At 47.3% G+C, this 26,210-nt stretch overlaps 1 protein-coding gene across 1 annotated transcript; it reads right to left on the bottom strand.

Moving 5' to 3' along the window:
* Positions 1–66: 66 nt before the first annotated feature.
* Positions 67–26,154, bottom strand: UFD1 (ubiquitin recognition factor in ER associated degradation 1). Its single transcript, XM_045458103.1, has 12 exons — positions 25,726–26,154; positions 22,375–22,507; positions 21,964–21,996; positions 18,315–18,436; positions 15,057–15,187; positions 12,377–12,449; positions 7,970–8,038; positions 6,599–6,664; positions 6,253–6,300; positions 5,387–5,475; positions 3,645–3,726; positions 67–190 (listed from the first exon to the last, which is right to left on the bottom strand). The coding sequence occupies exons 1-12, from the start codon at positions 25,726–25,728 to the stop codon at positions 116–118; spliced, it is 924 nt and encodes a 307-aa protein (XP_045314059.1). The 5' UTR covers positions 25,729–26,154; the 3' UTR covers positions 67–115.
* Between the last annotated feature and the right edge of the window lie 56 nt (positions 26,155–26,210).

Below are 26,210 nucleotides of genomic sequence, written 5' to 3' on the forward strand. Positions count from 1 at the left end.
CAAAACACAAAGTGACAGCATCCTCTGCAACAGTCTAATCCCATCAGAGCCAGTAACTAAAAGCCATTATGTTGCAATTGATTATTTTATTTTCCAATCAGCCAACAGTCCCAACTTATGGCTTTCTTCCCTTTTTACGCAACGACTGTCCTTCTCCAGAGAAAGCGACGAATCTGCCTCCAGCTTCATCCTAAGTGTGAAGATAAAATACTATTTTCAGAAACTCCTTGGAGGCTTAGAATAAATGCTTTATTCTGTTGACTCATGTGCCAGCCACCCATTTTCCTCACTTCTACATTATACATAAGAAGAAATGTCTTTGAAGTGGAAACATAAATCATAGTCTACTGAATTGAGAAACAAAACCACAGAATCACAGCTATGCCTCTACCACAGCCTTTATTCTCAGGTTGAATGTACATCCTTTTGCAGAAGAATCACATTTTCAAAATGGAAAAATGTAAAAAATATAAAATACACCCCAAAAGAATCATCTGTAATTTCAGCACCCAAAAATATTTCCAGCCACTTTATTATATATGACTATATATGACCTATTATACTTCCCGAGTCTCAAGTCAATGAATTTCTTTTCTCATATAGGCTACAGAAAATTCCATCATGTGGGAGAGGCAGTCTTCCACCACTGGATGTTACTACCAGGTTTGTGGTATTGTAAACAGTTGTGGTGAGCAGCTTACTGCGTTTGTACGCAACTCTGATTTTTTTTTTTTTAGAAGTATTATTCTTCCATAAAAGGACTGTGTGTTATTTTTAAGGCTTTTAATATTATGGTCACTAACCAGCCCTCAGAAACATTCAGTCAAGCTATTTTCCCACCAAAAGAAAGAGGGCTTGTTTTTTTCTGAACTCCTGAAAACAGCAGGTATCTTTTCATCAGCTTGTATTTGCTAGTCACTTGGGAGGCGTTATCTGTGCAAGAGGATTTCACACTCCATAGTACATGCCCCTGCCTGCACTTGCCCCTCCTGACCTCCATGCAGGAGTGTACTGGTGTGGTGGCAACCATGTCAAGTTGAGTCATAGCTAAACCAATCAGCCTTCCTTTTCTGCAGAGCCTTCTGTCTTGTCCTGCTGTCCCTGTGTCTGGCTTCTCTCTTCTGCATACATTCAATCACAGCAGGCAACCCGCTGTTTTTGTCTGTTTGCAGGTGCATCTCATGGGGCCTTTAAGCTGCCCTACCTGGACTGGCCATCCTCTTGGTGCTACGAATGGCTTCAGGGCTCCCTATTTCCTGGACCTAAGGCTTTCTTATTTCTACTTTATTCCTTCATTTTAGTAGGGTACATCCTCCAGATGCTTCCTGAGAAAGGGTGTTTGAGGAATACCTTTTTGTGAGATCCTACATATCTGAAATTAGCCTTTTCTACTCTCACGTTTCCCTGATAGGTTTGGTTGGTGTTAGATTGCTGGGGCTGCCATAACAAAATATCACAGCCTGGGTGGCTTAAACAACAGATATTTTCTCATGGTTCTGGAGACTGGAAGTCCAAGATCAAAGTGTTGACAGGTTCGGTTTCTTCTGAGGCCTCGCTCCTTAGCTTACAGATGTCTGTCTTTTTGCAATGTCCTCACATGCATGGTCTTCCCTCTGTACAGCTAACTTTCCTCTTCTTACAAGGGCACCAGTCAGACTGGGTTGGGGGGCCACCCTAATGGCCTCATTTTAACTTAATCACCTCCCATAAAAGCCTTTATCTCCAAATACAGTCATATTCTGAGGTGCTGGGTGTTAGAGCTTCAACACAGGACTTGGGGGAATATAGTTCAGCCTGTAAGAGTTGGGTACAGAACTTTTTAGAAAAGTTCCCTCTCAGAATTTTGAAGACACTGCTCCAAGATCTCCTAGCTTCCTGTGTCCTGCTAAAATGATGCCATTCTTAATCTGTGGTACAGCCACTTTCTGCCTTCTGAAAGCTTTAGGATCTCTTCTTTGCCTCAATAGGGGGCTATTTTCATTCACAGTGTTGGATGCTCAGGGGGCAATCTGTAAACTCTGTGCCCTTTAGTCTGGGGACATTACTTCCCTGATGGTTCCTGCCCCTTTAGTTTCTCTAATCTCTTTTCAGAACTCTTCTGATTTAGAGGTTAGCAGCAGAAACTTCCTGACTACAGTCTTCACTCTGGGGTGAGCTGGCTGGCACATTCCTCAGGGTTCATCAGACTGTCCAGAGAAAGCTCCTCCAACTGCAATAAGCAAGTCTGGCAGCCAGTGTGTGAGCCAAGCAAGGGAAGGATATCAAGGGTGACAACATTCAGGATGCAAACTGTTACTCATTTGCTCTTTTAGTTCAGTCCTATCCACTGTACTGATGGCCCCAGCCTCGGGACCTGTCGTGATGCCTCTTCCAGAAGACGAGCCTCCAGCTTTCTCCTGGGGTCAGGCAGGTACATCCCCAGCAGGTTAAGGGGATAGTGGCGGGGGGTTGGGGAGAGGAGGTGCTGTGGTTCGGTTCTTTGTGACACACATTCCATCTTTGTCCCCCATTTCCAGAGGTGCCTTTCAGAGCTCTACTCTCTACACCAATCTGCCTCTTGGCTTTCCCCACAGCCAGCTCAGAATGTGGCTTCCATGGCCTGCGAAGTCAGTTACCCCTTCTGTTCTGGGGCTTTCAAAGTTTTGTAGCAGCTGCCTCCTCTTCTTGCCAATGTCTTTATTACCTTATTACCTTGTGCCACAGCTTTCTTGAGGGTTCAGGATGGGGTAGCGCTAAGCATGTGCCTTCAATCCCATCATCAGCCACACATTTCTTCTCCAGTACTTATGGATTAAACAGCTCCAGCTGTGCCTCGCCCTCCCTTTCCTGTATCTCCAGCAGTCAGGTCACAAGTCAGCCTGGAGGACAGCCCTGCTGAGGCCTCCAAGCTGGAGGCAGCAAGCCCCAGCATGTAGCTGGCAAAGGCTTGGAAAGGCATTCAAGGAGGAGTCAGAGGATAAGGTCTCATTGGGGAACCACACTGGTTCCTCTGAGCCTGGAAGTTTCCCAACACCGTGTTAATTCAAGGAACATTAAGACCAGGGCGGGATGCAAAGGAGTAGGAAATATGTAAACGGTGTAGTGGTCTCTATCCCCAACCACCCCACAGGAAGAGGGGAAGAGTTCAGTGGCCAAGGGGCTGGTGATGGCCCTGCAGCCAGGATCCTGAGTGGGCTCACAGAACATCTGCCCTCTAGCCTACTCTAGATCCCCAAGACACTGAGCCTTAGGGAAAAGGAACTAGGAGAGTGGTGGGTCTGAAGTGCTGGTGTTCTAGAAATAACACGAATTGCCCCTGAACCCTGGGTGCCCTCACCTCCACACATCTTCAGGCTCACATGTGTAAAAATGCAGACAATCACGGCAGCCACCTCAAGGGACGGGGCTGGGGATTAAATAGTTAACTATGGCACTTGGTCAAGGCTCTGTGAGCTGGTATTGTGTCGATCACCACTGCCAGGTGACACCAGAGCTGTGGCCTACACACTCCCCGCATAGTCTCAATGGGACAATCAGGCTGCCAGGGAGAGGAGGGCCCTAGGCATGGGGAAAAATATGACAGAAACATCCTTATTCAGAATGGAAAGAACTCTCCACTCATCATTAACAAATAAAACTTCTCATTACCAGTAAAATAAACTCACCTCTTCAACCTTTTTGACCAGTGGACGTGAATTTCTGATGAAAGTGATCTTACCAAGTTTAAATTCATAATTGGGAATTCCCCTGTGAAGGAGAGCAAGGAGGAGAAGTGTTAGTTTCAAGAGAAAAAAAGCATTAAAATTCATTTTTTTTTAATGTTTTTTTTTTTTTTTAATTTTTTTTTCAACGTTTATTTATTTTTGGGACAGAGAGAGACAGAGCATGAACGGGGGAGGGGCAGAGAGAGAGGGAGACACAGAATCGGAAACAGGCTCCAGGCTCCGAGCCATCAGCCCAGAGCCTGACGCGGGGCTCGAACTCACGGACCGCGAGATCGTGACCTGGCTGAAGTCGGACGCTTAACCGACTGCACCACCCAGGCGTCCCCCCCTTAATGTTTATTTTTTGAGAGGGGGGTGTGGAAGAAAGAGAGCACACACACACAAGCGGGGCAAGGGCAGAGAGGGAGAGAGAATCCCAAGCAAGCTCCATACTGTCCATACAGAATCTAACATGGGGCTCAAACTAACAAACCATGAGATCATGACCTGAGCCCAAACCAAGACTCATACAATTACCCAACTGAGCCACCCAGGTACCCCGCATTAAAATACCTTTTTTTTTTTTAAAGTTTATTTATTTATTTTGAGAGAGAGAGAGAGAGAGAGAACGAGAACGAGCATGCACATAAGCAGGGGAAGGGCAGAGAGAGAGGGAGAGAGACAATCCTAAGCAGGCCCTGCATTGTCAGCACAGAGCCCGGCATAGGGCTCGATCTCACAACCCATGAGATCATGACCTGAGCCAAAATCAAGAGCCGGACACTCAACTGACCGAGCCACCTAGGCACCCCTAAAATTCATTCTTGACAATCAAGAGGAAGGCAGGCAGAAGATACAAGTGTCCTCCCGACAACTCTCATTCTGGGGTACACTGCTGTACCCACTCTGGCCTTGGGCCAGCCCTCTGGTGCTTCCCAGCATCCTTCCTGAAGTAACCTGAAGGCAACTGGGGAAGAGGCCTGTAGACCTGGGGCCTGGCCTGCAGGGAGGGGTCACCTGGAGGCTTGGGGGCCTCATCAGCTCTGTCCTCTAGCCTCATAGAGCCTGCAAGGGCTACATTCACACTGAATTCTTTAAGCTCTCTTAAGAGACTGGGTAAAAACACTGCCAGCATTCTCCTTCTGCTCTAACACACAGAGTAGACAGGTGACGACATATCCCTGCCACCTCCATGAAGGCCACCAGAGCAGGGAAACTGCTCTAAGAGTCTCTGGGCCCCTAAACAGAAACACATTAAGTAAGGCAGTTCCTGCCTCCTGTTTGAGGGAAGTTGACATAATGTGACTTGAATTATTTGAAGTCACAAAATAGGACAACAGGGAGATTACTAAACAGGTAGTGGAATGACCTGAAACAGGAAAGCAAGCTGATCAGGTACTACTTGGGAACAGGTGGAGGCAGAACTGGAAGCACCAATGGAGGCTGTGGGAGAGGCTTGGCAGTTGAGGAAGGGCACCAATACCCACTGTCCCCCTCCCCACCCCTCCAGAAACAGTGGCTCTGGTGGTGCTCCAGCCCACTGAGGAGAACAGGCAGGGATCATCCATTAATACTGCCAGCCTCCTTGGTCCAGGCTTGGTCTCTAGAGCTCCAGTGAGGTGGCCCCACCCCAGGAATCTGGCACAGAGCCTCCCTGTAGGATGACAAAGCATCAGGCGGGAGCAGAGTCAGGACAGACCCACCTTTTAATGTCTCCAGGCTTGATTGGGGAGGGACTGGGCTCTACACCTTTCTTCTTCCCATCCAGTCTATTTCCAGAGCCGGAAAAGGCCTAGACAGGTGAGCAAGAAAGTGCGCAAGAGCTAGTGAGCATACACATGCCCTTTGCCCAGAGATCGCTGCAGGGATGTGTGTTGGAGGTGGGCTGTCCAGACCCCTTAAGAACTGAAGCCCTCACTCCCCAGCTGCTGGAGTATGGACAGCTGAGAACTCTCCGCCCAGCTCCTCAGAGGATTACAGTGAGATGAAAGGAGCCTCCTGGCCCAAACACAGCCACCCTACGGGGGCAGCCAATAGCTAATGACAGGTCGAAAGGTCTGGCCCTAGCTTCTGCAGGGCCACCCAGCTCAGGGCCCCAGGGGTGGGGTGGGCTAAGGCCTCTGTTGCAATGCCCCACAGCTCTACTTTCTAGTCCATCTCCTCTGCTGCCTCCCAGCACCCTGGTGCCAGCACACCAGCCATCTCTACCTCTTCCCAGGGAGGCTGGCTGGCGGCAGCGCTGGGAGGTCACACTGCAACTTCCTTTCACAGAGGCCATGTTATTAGGGATAGAGCAAATGTCGTCATGTCTGGTCAATCTAAGAGAAGAATACGTGTGTCCTATTTTAACTTTTTGGTAAGTTAGAAATCTTCAAAAAGAAGAAGAAAAATTGGATCTGCCTTGTAGAACTGTTAGGAGGATTCCAGGAGAAAATGGATGTAAAGTGCCACGTAACCGAGAAAGTGCCAGATATGTGTGTACACGGATGTCCAGAGCCCCAGTCCCTACGGAGGTCCCCAGATGGCACAGTGGGCATACAGAAAGTTAAATGTGTGGCCTGGTACTCACACGGAAGCCCAGCTCTCCAGCATAGCCGCTGTGGTCAGCTTCGCCTTCCTGATAGGGACAGAAATCATGCGATAAGCCTCTCAGCAGGGATACCCCAGCTTTTCTCTTGGGCCTCTCATTGCTACTGCACCCCAACAGCTGGGACACACTGCACCAACAACCTGCACCCCAACAGCTGGGACACACTGTTCCACGGGAGCAGGGCACGTGGCCATGTCAGCACCGGCAGAGGCCAAACGAGAATCAGCTGTCAGGACAAACCCAGGATGCCCTCCCACAAAAGTCCCATTACCAAAGAGGGCAAACAGTGCTGGAGCTGGGGAGGGATGTTGGTGAAACAACTTACAGCAGACTCCTCATGCTGGACTTGTCTTTCAGGCTCTTTGTAACCCAGTGGGGCATCGAAGTCTACCTGTGGTGTCAGAAAAGTAGTTTTGAGATGTGGAGACACTTAGGCTTCCTTAGCTTTTCTAGTTTAATGGAGACAACTGTAGGTTCACATGTGGCTGTAAAAAATGCTACAGAAAGTTGCCCTGTATGCTTTGCCCAGTTTTCCCAATGGTAGTGTTTTAGGAAAATTGCATATAGTATCACCACCAGGATAGCAACAGTGACATGATCCCACCTTCCTGTTCAGATTTTCCAGTTTTATACTGGCTCACTGGTGTGTGCATGTTAAGGCCTCACAATTTTATCACAAGTGTAGGGCAATGTCTCCATCCCCACAGCTGAGATACTGGACTGTTCCAACATCACAGGGAACCCTTGAGTTGTCCTGTTACAACCACACCCGCCTCTCTCCTGGCTTTCTCTCCTAACTCCTGGCAACCATTACTCTGTATTCCAAGTCTAAAGTCTTGCCAGTTTCAAGAATGTAATACACTTGGGACATATAACATATGTCAGAATATAACCTTTTGGGATTGGCCCCTCTTGCTCAGCAGCATTCCCTGGAGATCTACTAGGCTGTTGTGTGTACCAGTAGTTGCTTCCTACACAGGAGCTAAGTTTTCTTAGCTTTTTATTTTTTAAGTGTATTTATTTATTTTGAGAGAGACAAAGACAGTGCAAGTGGGGCAGGGGCAGAGAGAATCCCAAGCAGGCTCCACACTGCCGACAGTGCAGAGCCTGACGTGGGGCCCAAACCCATGAAGCTGTGAGATCACGACCTGAGCTGAAATCAAGAGTCAGATGTTTAACTGACTGAGCCACTCAGGTGCCCCAAGTTTCCTCAGCTTTTAAGAATATTCACTCTTTAGGGGCACTTGGGTGGCTCAGTGCGGTTAAGCATCCGACTTGGGCTCAGGTCATGATCTCACAGTTCATGAATTCAAGCTGCGCATTGGGTTCTCTGCCATCAGTACAGAGCCCACTTCGGATCTTCTGTCTCCTTCTCTCTCTGCGCCTCCCCTGCTCACACTCTCTCAAAAATAAACATTAAAAAAAAAAAAAAAAAGAATATTCCTTCTTTAGCGTGTCTAAGATGCTGGTGGGTGCAGCCATCTCAGAACTGGCTACAACTCTGCCAGTTCTCTTGGTCTAAGAAGGATCATAAGGTCAGCAGCCTCCTTATAATGTTCTGATATCAACTTCCTCCTCTTTCACCCAAACAGTCCCAGGGGCTACAGACACCCTCGAGGGGAACTGGCCTGCAGGGGCCATCAACTGCCCATCTTCCTTCACCCCAAGCGCACTTGTAAGCAGCAAAGGTACTCACATTCATGTCACACTCAATGATGGACACGGCTTTGTCAGGCTTGGTCTCCATCACCCGCAGTTCATAAATCTGTAGGAAAAAAACAAAAAAATCAGTTTCACAGTTCATGGCAGCATTGGGGGCTGTCGTCATTCATGTTACTGTGTCTCCCTACTAGGCTCGCAGACACATCATTCACCTCCATGACCCCCTCCCCCAGATGCACCTCTTGCTATGACAAGGGGGCTGCCTTTGTGGGGGAAGGCTGCTTTGATGCCCATAAGTGGTTCAAATCAGACAAGGTAGTTACGCATCAAATTGCAAAAGACACAACCTTTATCCCAGGAAGTTCACTTCTAGGAATTTATTCTAAGCAAATAATTAGCTAAATACCCAAAGAGAAAATTCTGAGAATGCTCACTCCAACACTGCTAATAATAGTGCATTCTCAAAATACCTACCAATAAATTGGCTAAATGAGTAATATTTGTTCACATATATAGAAATTATAGTCGCCAGCGGAATACCATGCAGTCAATGGGAGAAGTTAAAAAAAAGTCATATTGCTGTATGTCCAAGATGATCTCAAGTGTGTCAAAAATGTGTATCAAAACATCCAGAAGCGGGGTGCCTGGGTGGCTCAGTCAGTTGGGCGTCTGACTTCGCTTCAGGTCATGATTTCGCGGTTTGTGGGTTCAAGCCTTGTGTTGGGCTCTGTGCTGACAGCTCAGAGCCTGGAGCCTGCTTCAGATTCCCCCTCTCTCTGCCCCTCCCCTGCTCATGCTCTGTCTCTCTCTGGCTCTCAATAATAAATAAACATGAACAAAAAACAAACAAACAAACATTCAGAAGGATCAGAACAAAAAGTGGCAGAATCTGCTTTTTCATGCATCGTTTCTGGTTTTCTGTTTACCTGAGTATGTCCTGCTTTTACAAAGAACAGTCTGGAGAGTCCCACCATTAAACAAAAGCCTCAACATTAGGGGGAGGGTCCCCAAAGTAAAGTGAGAAGGCTTCGTGTGCCCAGTCTGTTTTTAAAATTTTCCTCGTTATTTAATAGAAAATGAACAGGGGCGCCTCAGTGGCTCAGTCAGTTAAGTGGCCAACTTGGGCTCAGATCATCATCTCAATGGTTCATGAGTTCAAGCCCCACATCAGGCTCTGTGCTGCTAGCTCAGAGCCTGGAGCCTGCTTCAGATTCTGCATCTCCCTCTCTCTCTGCCCCTCTCCCACTCAAACTGTCTCTCTCAAAAATAAACGTTGGGGCGCCTGGGTGGCTCAGTCGGTTGAGCGGCCGACTTCAGCTCAGGTCATGATCTCACGGTCCGTGGGTTCAAGCCCCGCGTCGGGCTCTGTGATGACAGCTTGGAGCTTGGAGCCTGTTTCGGATTCTGTGTCTCCCTCTCTCTGACCCTCCCCCGTTCATGTTCTGTCTCTCTCTGTCTCAAAAAAATGAATAAACGTTAAAAAAAAAATTAAAAAAAAAAATAAACGTTAAAAAAATTGGGAGAGAAAAAAAAAAAGATGAACAGAAATGAATGCATGCTACTGTACGGATGTAACACAATTTCTCCAGTCAAAATCTGGGCTGACTCCAATGGGTTTGCCAGCACCACACTACTACCAAAACTGCTATGAAATCTGTACATGCACCCCTGTCTCCGGAGAAACATGTTCTCATTTTGCTACAGTACTGCTTTCAAACTGCAGGTCACAAGGAATTAGTGGACCATAATACCAACTATGTTGCAACCAGAGCTGGGAAAGAAAAATCTTAGAAGGAGCACCATAGAAATGCTAGAACATATTGCGTGAGGTATACTTCCTATACTTCCGTGACAATTTCTAGTGTTTTGTATTATTCTTAAACGTTCAACATGTATGTGGAGTTCCCAGTTAGTTTTACTGATTGAACTTTTTCTTGGGTTGCAGACACTTTCACTCTGAACAACTCTTCAGGCTTATTCTTTTCTAATATTTTAGATGTTCTTGCTCGAGGCTCTCAAACGTTATTACTGCTTTATGTGGCGACATTTACCAAGATTTACTTCATATTTGCTAGTTTATTTGTTCACCATTCCTTCTGGCATGCTGGTCTTTCCTTCTAGGAGAATGCTTATTCCTGAAGCACATGCTTTTGAAGTTCCATTAGTAAATAAACTCTCTGGGATTTGGTTTATCTGAAAATATTTTGATTTTGCCTGCATTCTTTAAAGATTTTGGTGACAGTTACTTTCTGTCAGCCTCTGAAGATACAGTTGCTCCTTGAACAAAATGGGTTTGAACTGCTGCTGGTCCACTTACATGCAGTTTTACAGCACAATACCTTAAATGTATATTCTCTTCCTTGTGACTTCTTTTTTTTAATTTTTTTCATGTTTATTTATTATTTTGGGGAGAGAGAGACACACACAAAGTGTGAGCGTGGGAGGGGCAGAGGGAGAGACACACAGAATCTGAAGTAGGTTCCAGGCTCCAAGCTGTCAACACAGAGCCTGATTAGGGGCTGGAACTCATGAACCATGAGATCATGACCTGAGCCAAAGTCAGATGCTTAACCAACTGAGCCACCCAGGCACACCTCCTTGTGACTCTTTTAACAACATTTTCTTTTGTCCAGCTCCATGATACACATAACATAAACTATATGTGTTAATCGACTGTTTATGTTCTTGGTAAGGCTTCCAGCCAACAGTAGGCTATTAGTAGTTAAATTTTGGGGACTGAAAAGTTATTTGTGGGTTTGGTGACCCTAACCCCATATTCTTCAAGGGCAAACTGTATTCTGCTATTTTTGGCTGTAAAAGTTGCTGTTCAAAGGCTTACTATTTACCGTTCTTTTCTAAGTACCTTCTCTCTGCTTATTTGGTATATGCAACTCACCCTGTTTGATATATACTATACTCCCTGTTACTGTGGGCTGAAAGCCAGTTCTAAAACAATTTCATTTATTATCTCTTCACAATATTGTGGCTCCATCATTCTCTCCTGCTGGGATTTTCACAGTGTGTGTGACTCTCTCAGTGTACCCAATAATTCAGTCTCCCCTATGCTCATTGCCTTGATTTCTTGTGTAGAAATTTTTTTTAATCTTATTTATTTTTGAGAGAGAGAGACAGAGAGAGACAGAGAGAGTGAGCAGGGGAGAGGTAGAGAGAGAGAATCCCAAGCAGGTTCCACACTATCAGTATGGAGCCTGACGTGGGGCTCGAACTCACAAACCATGAGATCATGACCTGAGCCGAAACCAAGAATCGGACGACTGAGCCTCCCAGGTGCCCCTCCGTGTAGAATTCTAAGGCATTTCTCCAGATTTAGCTTTCATTTCATTAATTCTTTGTCAGCTGTTATTTAACTCTTTGACTGTTTTTCAAACCCTCCTGGTTATTTTTGGTAGTCTTTTATTGATTGCTAAATTTTATGATTCTGTTTTTAAAAATATCTTTGAGCATTTTACACATAAGTACTTTATGTTTGCATCTGAAAATGCCAATACTGATTTCCTTAAGGGTCTATATCTGCTTTTCTTGTCTCTGCTTGGGTGTCAGGTGACAATGTCCCCAGGCAAAGCCAGGTTCTGCTTCCCCTGTGCCCCACAGCACTTGGAGCACCCTGCAGGGCCAGCTCCTTGAGGGCCCATCCAAGGGAGGGAATCACAAGGACAAGGACCCAGACTACTTTGTTTCTGTGTTCCCACAGACCAGCAAAGGGATTAGCTCAGATCATAGGTGCAGTGGAGAGGTTCTAATGGAGGCACAATCAGTACCCTTGGCCCCATGGGATACAGACTATGATTAATAATGTTAAGCTCATTCACCTGTAAATGCAATCAATCCTCAAAACAGAGCTACTGAATGAATTACTACAGGGGTTTAAACATGAATGCATAAGGATTTTAAAAAGCAAAGAGTAGGCAGCAATCCTGATAAAAGCCATGCATACCCTGCCTAAAAAGAACCCCCATTCATTCTATGCTGACAGCCTGACAGCAGGAAGCCTGCTTGGGATTCTCTCTCCCGCTCAACCCCTCCCCCATTCGTGTGTATATGCTCCACATGCTCTCTGTCTCAAAATAAATAAATAAACTTAAAAAAAAATGGGGACCCATGGACGGCTCAGTCGGTTAAGCAACTGACTTCAGCTCAGGCCATGATCTCATGACTCGTGGGTTTGAGCCCCGGGTCAGGATCTGTGCTGACAGCTAAGAGCCTGGAACCTGCTTTGGATTCTGTGTCTCCCTCCCTCTCTGCCCCTGCCCCGCTTGTGCTATCTCTCTCTCTCAAAAATAAATAAAAATATTTTTAAAGAAAGAAAGATCCCTCCCCCCACCCCCCATTCAAACATCAGAATGGACACTGCAAGTCTTCAGGTGTGACCTACGCTGACCTTGGCTCTGGGCCCTATTGGCCCCGCGGTTGAGACACTCACCTTCTCATTGTAGTTGATGGCAATCACATCCCCTGTGGTCAGGCAGGCAAAATTTCTTAATGCGTTTTCTAATCTGCAGACACACACTGTTAAGGCAACATGGCAAGATGGGTACCTTAAATCTGAAACAAGTTCTATAAAGGTTTAGATGATCACTGTCATAAAGTATACCAGACAGGCATATACTGGGCTGGTGCTAAAACACACCCCTTTGATACAGTGAGATATTACTCAACAATAAGAGAGGGTGAACTCATTAGATGGATGAATTTCACCAACACTGCTGAGGGAAAGAACCTGCCACAAAGTGTTCCCTCAAGAAAGGCAGCTCTCTGAGGGGTGGGAAGCAGCAGGGAGGTTCCTAGAGCTGGATATCAGGTGAGGAGGGGCAGGCAAGGGCACAGCAGACCTTTTGGGAAGATGGAAGTGTTCTGGGTACATAGGTGTTCACGTTTGTCAACTGACCAAACTGGGAGTTTTATTGTATGTAAATTACACTCAACAAGTTGATCTTAAAAATCCTATGGGAGCATGGAAGAAAAAAAGACTGAATGAATCATAAATAGGCCCCCTCAAAAGTTCATCAAAAATAAAAAAAAAAATTAAAAAAAAAAAAGGGGCGCCTGGGTGGCGCAGTCGGTTAAGCGTCCGACTTCAGCCAGGTCACGATCTCGCACTCCGTGAGTTCGAGCCCCGCGTCAGGCTCTGGGCTGATGGCTCGGAGCCTGGAGCCTGTTTCCGATTCTGTGTCTCCCTCTCTCTCTGCCCCTCCCCCGTTCATGCTCTGTCTCTCTCTGTCCCAAAAATAAATAAACGTTGAAAAAAAAAAATTAAAAAAAAAAAAAAAAAGTTCAAAAATCAAAGATGTTCTGACACTTGTTCTATCTTTTGGGTGGTAACCCAACTTTAGGGCAGTATGTTCTAAAATAAAAACTAAAAAAATAAAAATTAAAGAGGGAAAGGTAACCTGTAAACCCTTTTTATAATTGCAAATAATAATAATTTCTCTAAAACTGAATAACCCAAATGCCCAGGCAAGGGAGTTATGCCTAATCACACGGAATACTTTAACCATATCATCCTTGTCAATTCAGATTATTACTTTAAATAGAATGGGCAAACATACGACACTCCTCCAGAACCTAGCACTGTGACATGGCATACCAGGCAAGGCTCTCAAGAATCTGACTTGAGGGGAGAAGACTCAGCCTGTCCAGGATCCCTTCTCTTGGTCAGAGAGCCTTTCAAGATGAGAACAGCTTTGTGAAAGGGCATTCTGTGTACACTGTCTTCGCTCCCTTGCATAAAATGCCATGCTGTTGGGGTGCCCTTCCCTTAGCTCCAGCTCAGCTGTCAGAGCCAGCCCACTTGGTTTCTGCATCACAGCTCTACGTGCCCAACCTTCTTGGCTCTGTGCTGAGTCTGCCTTTACTAAGAGTGCCTTTATCCTGCCTGTCAGCCAGACCCAGGAGCACCAGACTGCCTCTCCGCTGACGAAACTGACACTCTTTCTCCATGAACTAACAAGTTAACCATGCGGATAGAAACAGCCTCTGAAAACAATCTGGAAAGTCTGCACCGCAACACACATGAAAATCCAGAGAAGATCAAAAGGGGGCGTGGTCATCGAGGCAGACACTCCTGGGCACTGATCACCAGACAAGCACCTCCAAGGCAGTGCTCTGAGGCATCAGGTGAGCAGACATGTCACAGTATGTCACCCTGCCTGTAAAACGGGAAGCCTCCAACAATGAGTGTGGCGAGCACAGCTCCCCAAGCCCACACCATGTCCAGGACGAAGTCATAGGGAACTCAATACGCTGGTCCAGACATAGTCAGCAGGAGACTCACAGCCCACACGTCCAGGATGTAGCCGACATCAGCTTGCTCCTGGGTTGGGGTTGGGGACAGTGTGCAAGTAGGGAGGGTAGAAGCAGTTTTGTTTTTTTTTAAACTACCTACCTGTCTGTATTGTTCAACTGTGTTTTATCGAGCCTTTTAAAAACAGATAGTGGAGTGGTTGCCCTATAACAAGATCTCAACAAGCAAGCCAGGGCCTCCAATCTAGAGGTCTTGACCACAGACCACACACAGCATGCTCCTTGCCCACACCAGTTGTTTCTTAAATTATCAACACCCATGTCTGGCTCACATTCAGAGAACATTATCAAAAACCACTAAAACCTAAAACCTTTTCTTTTCTCTTGCTTACAGAAAAATGTACTGTGTCACTGCTCCCCAATGGTTTGGAGTGAAAAGCATTAACCCTGGGTAAAAGGTGAGGCTGAGTAGCATTCATGGTTGAGGTGGGGCACGAGGGGCCTGTGAGGGTTTGGGCCTTAGAGGCAAACCAGCCAGCCTCCTTCCACCAAATACACTGAGCTTTGTGCCAGGTGCCCCAGTCTACCGGGAGGAAGGGTTCCACTTTGCTCTCAAGGAAGTGTCTGGAGAGTGTCCAGAAGAGGCCCAGAGAGTGCCGCGTGTGCTTGTCCAGGCCCAAGCCCAGGTCCAGGCCAGGGTGGACATGCTGGCTAAACACCATTATTCTCAAACCACAACTCCAATCAGAAACAAATGTGTGGTCCCCAAAGTAGGCACATGCTCAACAAAGAGCTCGTTTTTTACAGACTGCCAGCACACCCCTCCCTTGTCCAGAAGAACCCTTATCTCAAAAGGATACACTGCTTTGGGGTTGGTGATGTCCAGGAAGTCAGGGCTCTGAGGCTGGAATTTGGAGTACGTGGCTACTTGAAGGTTGACACTCTCCACCTGGACCAAGCCCCCTTCTTCCAACAGCAAATTCTGCATCATCTAAAAGAAGAAGAAAGCTACATGAGGCTCCTGGAAATCAAGTGGCCAGCATGAGCATCATCTAACCACACACTCAGCAGGGCAAAGTCTGGCATTCTGATGGCTCTTCCTTGGGTCCCTGGAAGAGGAGCCTGAGATGAGGACTTGGGGACATGTAATTTAATTGCGATTTGATGTTAGGAAAGAAGGTAAAGCCAACCAGCAAGTGAGTCAAAGGCGTGAAAGGAAGGAGGCCTTGGGGTACTACCTAGGTGCCTGCAGCCAGCAATGTGTCTCTGTCAGCCTCTAAGAAAAGATGGTCCCCTAGAAGGAAAGGCCACTAGCTCCAGGTCTCCTAGGGACAGTGTTTCCCCAGGGAAGCTCACCCCTCCATACCTTTGAGTTGTCTCACACACAACTTACAAGGCCTTGGAGCAAACACGGCTGCAACGGGAGTAGGATAATGATGGCACCAGGTGGGCTTACCTCACATGGAATGGCCATATAGCTGAGGCAGGCGCAGGGTGGTGACAAGTCCCCAGAGGTGTCTGCTACAGGGGGTCACATAAAACTGACAAGATAACTTCATACTTCTATGAAACCACCCTGTGTGGTGGGTGCTGGGTGAGGAACAAGGCAGAAAGATACGAACAAAGGCTTGTGAGTACCTGGTGTGCAGGAAGTCAAGAGACCATAAGGCTGACACTCAAGGGTCTGAGACAAGGAGGGTGGGCCAGGAATGAGGAACCCTGCATGTCTCGGGAGTGGTTTTTTGCTTTTTTTATTTTTAACTTTCTTTTTTTTTTTTAATTTTATTTATTTAAAAAACAATTTTTTTTTATGTTTTACTTATTTTTGAGAGCAAGAGAGACAAAGCATGAGCAAGAGAGGGGCAAAGAGAGAGAGGGAGACACAGAATCTGAAACAGACTCCAGGCTCTGAGCTGTCAGCACAGAGCCCAATGCCAGGCTTGAATTCACAGACCACGAGATCATGACCTGAGCCAAAGTTAGACATTCGACTGAGCCACCCAGGCTCAGAGAGAACCAGGGGCACCTGGCTGGCTCAGTCAGTAAGGCATGCAACTTTTGATCCTGAGGTTTAGTTTGAGCCCCATGTTGGGTGTAGCTTAAAAAAAAAAAAAAAAAAAAAAAAAAAAAAAAAAAAAAAGCCAAAAACCAAAACCAAACCAAAAAAACCCCAAAAAACAAAAAAAAAAACCTTAAAAAAAAAGCGTGCAGTGAGAACCTCTACACACCCATCCCTGGGTTCAACAGATCACAGCTAACCTCGGCTCCTCATTCAACACCCCACTCCCTGACCGCATCCCACACTGGGCTGCCCTGGAGCCAGTCCCAGGCATCACATCCCTTCAAGAACACCACCCAGGCGGCACTGACAGACCAGCACTGTGGCTCACAGAGGCGGTTAGGAGGTAACTCTAACAGTCCAAGGACAAGATACAGGTAAGAGGAAGGTAGGCCAGGGCCAAGGAGGGCAGAGGTCATGAATGAAGCTAGAGGGTGAGCAGGGCCCTGTGGGCCTGTAGAGGTCCTGACACACTCTCATTGAAGGACACTCTTCAGGCTGGTGTGGTCGCTCCAACAAATGTAGTACACATAGTAGGACAGGCACAAGGCAGCAGGCTTCCACGCACTCCCAGTGGTCCTGGGCGGAGATCTCGATCTAGGCCAGCAGATGAGGCCTCAGGTGCTAGAAGAAAGGCCAGCATCTGCTCCAGGCTGACTTGTCCTGAAGAGGCCTGGGAGCTCTGGGTGGGACAGAGCACCTAACAGAAAGCACCTGCTCACGTACCGCTGAGGGTCAAAAGATCCGTAGGCCAGCTCTGCAGCAGCAACTGGAAACCCCTAGGCAATCATCTGCTCTGGCCAAGAGCTGGAAGGCCAGCCCAGGAAGAGGCAGGTCTATGCTACCTAAAGAAGCTTCCCAGGGAATATGATATTTCTTGGCAAAAAGGATCCAATTAGTTTTCTGGTCCAAAGCATCCTGGGAGATTGGACAAGGGGCCACCAAGTCTGTGGGTTGGAGAGAGAACTTTGGAGGTACGGTGTACCCCAGTGTTACCACCTCCTTTTACCTCTACACATGGGTCCCAGAGCAGCTCTGAGGATCCAGAGTGGCCCTGAGAAGTTGTCAGTGTGCAACACTTCAGCCACCCACATCACTCTATCCGATGAGTGGGACAAGTCGTCCAGCCCAGGAGGGGCACCTGCAGACCTACAGGACAATAAGGTACCAAGTGGCAAGTGTTGGGAAGGGCAACTGAGCAAGGAAGCAAATTGAGTCTGGGCTTTGAGGCGTGAGTAAGAGCTCCTTTGGGACAGAGGCTGGGAAACAACACAGGAGGGACCAGGAAGCAGGTGTGATGGGAGTGCAGGGCTCCCGTGGGGAAGAGGCTGGCCGGGCCTACCATTAAGGAAGGATCCAGGCTCAAGAGAAAGTGTGAGTGCAAAAAAGAGACTTTGTTTTTATGGCAAGGAAGTGATACACTTTGGAAAGACTCAATTACAGACAAATATCTAAACACACACACGATGATGTGACAAAACTGGGGGAGAAATTAGACTTGGGGAGCAAATGTATAAAAACCTAAAATTCCAGGGGTGCCCTAGTGGCTCAGTCAGTTAAACATCCAACTCTTGATCTCAGCTCAGATCATGCCTGGTTTTTGCGTTCTAGCCTTGCATTGGGTTTTGTGCTGACAGTGCAGAGTCTGCTTGGGATTCTCTCTCTCTCTCTCTCTCTCTCTCTCTCTCTCTCCCCCTCTCTGTTCCTCCTCCGCTTGTGCTCTTAAAATAAATAAATGAACATTAAAAAAATAAATCAAAATAGAAACCTAAAATTCTGTACACAGACCACTTCAAAAATACTCCTGCTTCATTATTTTTGCAAAAGCCTTGCCTAGGAAATGGCAGGTAAACAGGTGGCTGTGGTTTCTAGGCTACCAGTTGGTCTACTGTCAAAGAAAGGTCACCCCCCAGCATGCAAAACCTTGTTCCGAAACCCTTCTCTATTAGCCATGTCATTGTTCCAGGGGCGAGGCTCTCCCACGTGCTGGGGGCCTCCCTACTTCAAAGCCCCAACCTGAGACTCTCAGACTCTCAGAGACTGGCACAGTCCCACTCACCCAGTGTGGGAGGTAGCAGATGCCCTCGTCGGCCACAAACTCCAGCACACCACAGTGCGTCATGCGGTCTGAGTTCTTGTTGGTCAGTTTGAACAGCATGGGGTAGGTAATGTTGAGTCGGCCTGAAGAGGAGAGAGAGGCTGAGGCAGAGCTTCGGTGAGGGAGTTCTATTCTCTGAATGCGCTCCTCTGAAAATCAGCCTCCCTGGGTGCTCCCCAGAGCAGGCACTCAAACCCACATGGTGCTTAGGCCCCTGGGTGCCTACCCACCCAGTAGACCCCATGCTCCCCTGACATATCACTCAGCCCAGAGCTCAGGAATGTTTGGTGACCCAGGTACACAGTACCGGCTCACACTTGAAGTTTTCTGAAACCCCAATTTTAAAAAGTGATACGTTAACTCATTTATTCATAAATAATTTCATTGCCACCCGTGTGCTGGACAAAATCCATGCCTGCAAGGGTTTCTAGTTAGAAGGGTGGAAAAGAGCCTAAATATCCATCAACTGATGAATGGATAAAGAAATTGTGGTTTATATACACAATGGAGTACTACGTGGCAATGAGAAAGAATGAAATATGGCCCTTTGTAGCAACGTGGATGGAACTGGAGAGTGTGATGCTAAGTGAAATAAGCCATACAGAGAAAGACAGATACCATATGTTTTCACTCTTATGTGGATCCTGAGAAACTTAACAGAAACCCATGGGGGAGGGAAAGGGGAAAAAAAAAAAAAAAAAAAAGAGGTTAGAGTGGGAGAGAGCCAAAGCATAAGAGACTCTTAAAAACTGAGAACAGGGGCGCCTAGGTGGCTCAGTCAGTTAAGCGTCCGACTTCAGCTCAGGTCATGATCTGGCGGTCCGTGACTTCGAGCCCCGCGTCGGGCTCTGGGCTGATGGCTCAGAGCCTGGAGCCTGCTTCCGATTCTGTGTCTCCCTCTCTCTCTGCCCCTCCCCCGTTCATGCTCTGTCTCTCTCTGTCTCAAAAATAAATAAAACGTTAAAAAAAAAAAATTAAAAAAAGAAAAACAAAACTGAGAACAAACTGAGGGTTGATGGGGGGTGGGAGGGAGGGGAGGTTAGGTGATGGGTATTAAAGAGGGCATCTTTTGGGATGAGCACTGGGCGTTGTATGGAAACCAGTTTGACAATAAATTTCATATATTAAAAAAAAAAAAAAGAAGGGTGGAAAAGAAATAAACATGTACACCTAGATGTTGCAGTGCTCTGTGAGAGTCATGGGCAGGCCAGCCAGGGAGGGAATGCCAGAGAGGAAGCAGCCTGAACAAAGGCATGAAACCCAGCCAGTTTGGGAATGGCTGGCAATTGGGTGAGGCTGGGGCACCAGGACAGGGTGTGAATGTGGTCAGGAGGAGAGGAGAAGGGATGGGCCAGACACTATGCAGGGTGGAAGCATTCAGCAATGTGGCTCTCTGCAAGGTCACCACACAGTCTGTCCGTCCCCTCACTCTAGTGGTTCCAAATTGAAGCCCCATGGATGGCCAGAGGCAGGCAACAGGACCATTGGCAGGCTGACTCAGGAGTGTAGGAGGTGCAGGCAATGTGAAGCAGGAGAACCCAAGAGTCGGGGACCTGGCAGAGGGCTCTGTAACAGACTGATGCAGTGACAAGCAACACTGTTTGCCATGTGCCAGGCTCTTGCTTACTCTTCCCAGAACAGTGAGGTAGGGACAATCATTACCCTTTTCATCTATGGGGAACTAACATGCCCAGTCGGCAAGAAGCCCAGGATCACACAGCCCAGGAGTGACCATGCTGGGATTCAACCCAGGCTACTGGCCCAGGTTGATTTGGCTTAACCGCTAAAGCCCACTTTGGCCTGTCGGTTTAAACACGGCAACAAAAGTTCCATTCAGCACCAGGAGGTATGGCAGACTCTGCCTAGGATTCTGGTGATGCAGATCAAGAAGCTTGGGCAGGAAGCTACAGATGAGGGAGAAGAGCCTTCAGAAGTGGCAGCAGTGGGTGTGGGTACCCCCCACCCCCCGTCAGTCACCAAGGGTGCCTTGGATGCTGGAGTACAATGGCCAAGGGCCCAGAGGCCAGGCCCTCTGTCCCCAGGGCACCTCTCAGCTGTGGAGTTGTGAAGCAGAACCATGGTCAGTCAGCGTGAAGTAGATCAGGCTGTAGCCAAGGATCCAAGATTCTTGTCGTTGGAGGAAACCCCTGTGTTCCTCAGTCTAGTACTTTTCAAAGTGCATTTCCTGATTTAGAGAAGTGCCTTGAGGCTCTGAGCCCTCTGCACTCCCTCACCTCCTCCAAATTGAGTAGTGACACTTTTATAAATTAAGGCTCCCTGTAAGATTTCATTTAGACAAAATTTCTTCCAAGATTTAAAAGATCTGAACACTGATCTAAACTCTACTGTCCCAATCCAAGTCACTTCTTAGACACTTGTACCAAAGGTCACTCCTGGCACTCAGCTCCTGGGTCAGCTCAAATAGAAGGGCAGACTCTCTGGGGGGGCCTTGTTCCCTCCTCTATGATGACAGCCTGAGGGCTATGAACTCCAGGGTGCTCTATCTACCCACTGGCTAAGCAAATGCCAGAATTCAAGGCCTCTACTGTGTGTGGCCACTGCCACTGCTGGCATTGGTTAAGCGATGCTGGCTAAAGGCCACCTCCTGTTTTCTGACTGGCGTCACATGTGCTTGGGCTGTTTATACACACGCCACAGGGCACCATCTAGAGGAGGCACTCCTGCCACATAGCAGCTCTGATGGACAGGTGCCATGTGTCCCTGTTTAAAGATGAGAACACTGAAGTTCAGAGGCCAAGTCACTAGTCTATAGCCAGGCCAGGCTGCACCCCTTCTCTACAGTGCTGTCCCACATGTAGCAGATACCAAGTGTGGACCTGTGCTTTGGTGACCTCCACTGTCCTCCCTTGGATGGGAGGAATTCACACCAGAAACACCACCGAATCTCAAAAAGCAGTGACTGTGCCCGTAGTCAGGGGCATGAGGTGTCTCTATGGGTTGTTCTCAGGGGATGAGAGGTTGAGGAAAGAGGAAGTGTGGCCACTCTCACAACTCTTGGGACTTTCTGGCTCCTGCTATAAGAGACAGAACCTGATGAGAGGGGCAGGTTCTGGGGCAGAAGATAATGCGCTGTCGATGCAGTGGGGCAGACAGGGCTAGAAATTTGGGCCTGGAACTAAAGAAACATGTTTGGGGAGGAGGTGAAAAGCCTATGCACAGCATTCTCTTGGGAGCTGACAGCCTCCTTTAGGGAAAAACCTAGTGAACCTAGCCAACAGAGTCAGCTGCCTCTGCAGGGTGAAAAGCACTGTGTTCAAACTTTCCTTGTCCTGATGGGATCTGGATAAAGTGTGTGTGTGTGGAGGTGGGGGGGTCGGTGTCAGGAGAGTAGAGAGCCTCCTTCATAGGGGAGAAATCTAGAGCTGAGTACTCACTGGCCCCCAACTGGACAGCTGGCCGCCATTGGCCATCACCTCACCAGGCGTCCGTGGGCCCAGCAGTCCAGCCCAGTATGCAACCTCCAGGGACACTTCCCATCCAGACACAATGAAGGTTGCCTATGTCTGGACATACTGAAGAACATATGCCCAAGTTTCTGATGTCCATACTTAAATGACCTCAGTTCCCAGGTCATGGAGAAAATACTTACTGAGTTGATCGAGGGCTGAAGGCGGCATAATTACTGTGGAAAGAACATTTAAGAAACATTAAGAAAGTAAAAATTAAAAAGGCAGCACAAAGCCAAAATTTAGTTGCTGTCATATCTTTAAAATGTACTACACGATACTTGTAAAGTAGCCAGAATTTCATAATGATCTTTGATAAGGAATTTTACTTGCTGTAATTTATTGCGGGAACCAGATAGCTATTAGCCATAAATCTAATCATAATTAGAACTCTCCCTCCCACCCCAGGCCCCCCTTAGGAAGTCTGGGGCAAACAAGACTCTCACTGTAACTAGCTTCTGGTTACACATGCAAAACAAGGGCTCCTGAAGACTGCAAGCACTGTAGGCTGAGGGCAGGAAAGGTTACTATTCAAAATAAAAACGAGCACATACTCTTCCCTCCTTTCTCCACATCTGACCTGTCATTAGGCCCTGCGAGCATGGACACGGAGAAGCAGCGGTACTGCGTGGAGAAGCGGTTCTGGAAGACCCGGGGAATCGGGTGGTCAAACATGTTGAAAGAGAACTACAAGGAAGGAAAGAGATACTGGAGTTAGAACAGAACAAAGGTACATCTCTTCACGTCAAAAGCCCAAACAGGTCAGGGTAGTTGATGCTGCTGCACGTGTATAAAGGGCAAGATGCACGGCAATCCTGATGGACCAGAGAAGTCTGCCCGAAGCACTTCCCGGTGGCACAGTGAATCTCAAATCTGTTTCTACACATTCTGCCATGCCCAGTATCATCCCTCCAATCTAGAGTCTACTGCTTTCTTACTAAATCTTACTAAAATATATGATTGGCCACGTCAAGCCTGTCATTAACTTCTTTCAGTCTCCCATGCCTCCGCTCCCTGAGGATCCAGGCCAGATCTCACATACACCTCAGGGACTGGCTACTGACAGCCCTTACAATCTCCTATACTGGCCACACTTGGTTTCTCCAACAGAAACACTTGCCCTCTTCTTGTTAATTTAAAGAAATCTATCTATCTGAGTGCCCGAGTGAGCAAGGGGTAGAGAGCGAGAGAGAGAGAGAGAGAGAGAGACAGAATCCCCCAAGGTGCAGAGAGAGAGAGGGAGAGAGTGCAGATCCTGGAGTGGGGCTTGAGCTCACCCAATGTGGGCTCGAACTCACAAATTGTGAGATCATGCATGACCTGAACCGAAGTCAGATGCTGAACCGACTGAGCCACCTAGATGCCTCCGCCAAAACATCTGTTGAGTGCCCACTATCTGCCAGGCTCTGAGCTAAGCACTAGCAAAACACTCTAATGATGTTTGCTCACTAACAAAACAGGTACAACATCTGCCCCTGGAGAAGCTGACATTCAAGACAAGGGAATCAAGTAAGAGAAAATGTTTCCACATCTGATACTGATAAATGCTCTAAGGACAAGACGGGGTAAGGGAAAGAGCTCCTGAGAATGCTATTTTAAATGGGTGGTCAGGAAGGGACTCTGCAAAGACCTGAGTGCCAGGAGGGAGCCAGGTAAAAAACAAGGAATGGCATTCCAGACAACAGGAAGAGCAGGCACCCAGCATTTGCACCCCGTCCCTTTCCCCTGGCTTCCATGACCATCCTTTCCTGGTTCCAGGAACTTTCCCTGCTTTGCCCAGGGTTTGGACTGATGCCCCTCCAATGCGCTCTCATGGTGTTATGCCATGGTAGTCCCTTCTGCTAATAAGTAGAGCCAAGATATTGTGCCACCAAAGTTAATATCCCAGCTCTTAACTTGTGGACTATGGTGAGGCTTAGAAAACATTTTACACAGCAATTTGGAGTCTTCTCAAAGTATTGCAATTGCCATGACGTCCCCCCAACCAAATATAAAATTGCACTATAGGACATAAACCCAAAAGAATTGAAGGCAGGGTCTTGAAAAGATATTTGTATGATGTTCACATGCTCATAGCGACATTATTCATAATAGCTAAGGGAAAGAAACAATCCAAGTGTCCATCAACAGATGAATGGATAAACAAAATGTAGTACACCCATATAATAGAATATTATTCAGCCTTTAAAAGGGAGAAAACTTTATCACATACTACAACGTGGATGAACCTTGAGGACTTTATGCTCAAGAGAAATAAGCCAGTCACAAAAAGACAAATGTTATATGATTTCACTTATAGGAGGTCTCTAGAGCCATCAAATTCATAGAGACAAGAATTAAAATGTTGGTTGCCAGGGGGTAAGTGAGGGGAAATGGGGGGAATTGTTGTTTAATGGGTAGAGCTTCAGTTTTGCAAGATGAAAAACTTCTGGAGATCTAATACACGACAATGCAAATATACTTAACACTACAGAATCTATGCTTTAAAACAGTTAAGATGGTAAATTTATGTGGTTTTTACATGTTTTAAAAAATATTTCACAATAGACAAATATTTCTTGACTTGATTCCAAATATACATCAAGTAGAGACAAAGCCTGATTAGGTAGTTTACTAGCAATTCCAAAATCAAAATTAGCAAGATGAATCTGCAGTCTTCTTAAAATGCAAACACAGCAAGTTACTGCTTAAAATCTCAAATGGCTCTTCAATTCCTGGGGCTTTAGCACAGTAGTTTTCAAACCTTTGTCTCTCCTTCCTTTAAGCAGAACTCTGTTCAACAAAGTCTTGGCCAGAAGCATAGCAAATGTGAAGGTAGAGCAGTGGAGTGGGGCTTCCCTGAGGCTTTCACTACACCACCCCATGCAAGGCATTTTTTCTCTTTGCTTTTGTTCCTCATTCAGTCAGAAAATCCCCACGAAGTATTTAACACTCTTAACAATCTGCCTTCAATCCACCCATGAACCTGACCTTCTGCCCCTCTCTGCTGCTCCCTACCCCAAGTCCTACTTTCCTTCATAATCCCAATGTCTAGTATGCTGCCTAGACCTATCAGGTATTCAGGGTCTTTAAGTGGATGAGGATGAACTTGAGAATGGAAACATGATTCAACAACGAAATACTTGGGACAAAACCTAGTAGTCATTATTTTTGCTAAAATAAGCAAATGACACTGAGGCAATGCTGTACAACGGTAATGAGACTCAGCATTGCATCCAGACAGACTTGGCCTCAAATTTCCACTACCCGCTTCTTTGACTACCAGTAAACTACCTACTTCTTTAAACCTTGTTTTTTTCATGGTTAAAATCATACTAATCGTCCTTGTCTCCAAGGGCATAGTAGGGATTAAATGGGATAAGGTGTAATAAGGGACTGTGGGTGTTGAAAGAAGTGTAAGAGAAAAAGCGCCAGCAACAATTAGCTACTACTGTTGTTATCCACTGAATCACTTAAATAGCCGAAGGCATCATTACAACCCAGCCAAGACCAAGAGGTATTACGCTTGAGGGACTGGCTCAAGGGCTGAGTGTTCCGGCCCACCGGAATGGTTCCCAAGCATTCTCCCTAGGGGGGCTGACTCTGCTGCTCACGCCCAACCTTTCAATTAATTTGGTGGAATGGAAACCTGTCACCTGTATAGCACTTATGAGACCCGTGAGTGGACACAAACGTAGAAGAGTTTTCACCCTGAAGGAGTTCAAGTCCAACTGAGAGGAAATTCGAACCATGCCCAGGACTACCGGAGATAAGCTGAGGCCGATCGTGGTCAAGGGTCCGGCACTCGCCCGGCGGGGGTGACTCGGCATCTCCGTGGCCGTTTCTGTCCGCCCCGCCGGGCCCGGCCTCGGCCCCTGGCTCCAGGCCCCAGCCCCAGGTCCCAGACCCTGACAGGCCACACTCACCATGGTGGACACCTCTGCCTGGCAGATGCCGCTTCACCCAGAGAACGTTAGGATGGGAGCCCGCCGACCCTCTCAGCTCACAGCCGCCGAAGCCGCCGAAGCCGCCGAAGCCGCCGCCGCCGCTTCCGCTCCGACGCCCTGGGAGGCTCACCGGAAGTGCAGGACCCGGGACCCGGGGGTAGGTACGGAGGACAGCGGTCGGCTACAAAAGAGAAAAGGCCAGGCAATGGCTCTAGGGCCTAAAATTTCACTGGGGTATTTACTAAAATACTATTTAATATTTTTTTGTTCACTCTAGGGTAATTTGTGTAATTTTTTAAAATTACATTTTTATAGTACTCCCCTCTAGACCAATTTAGTGGGGCCCATTCTCCTTATCTACTACACTACCCAGAATGCACGTAGACCTTCCAGCCTTTGCGTCAGCCATCGAGGAAGCTGGCGGAAGTAAGCTACACATTTGCCTTCGAACTATGCCGAGAGTT

The sequence above is a fragment of the Leopardus geoffroyi genome, chromosome D3 (assembly GCF_018350155.1).
Source record: "Leopardus geoffroyi isolate Oge1 chromosome D3, O.geoffroyi_Oge1_pat1.0, whole genome shotgun sequence".
NCBI classification, from domain to species: Eukaryota; Metazoa; Chordata; class Mammalia; order Carnivora; family Felidae; genus Leopardus; species Leopardus geoffroyi.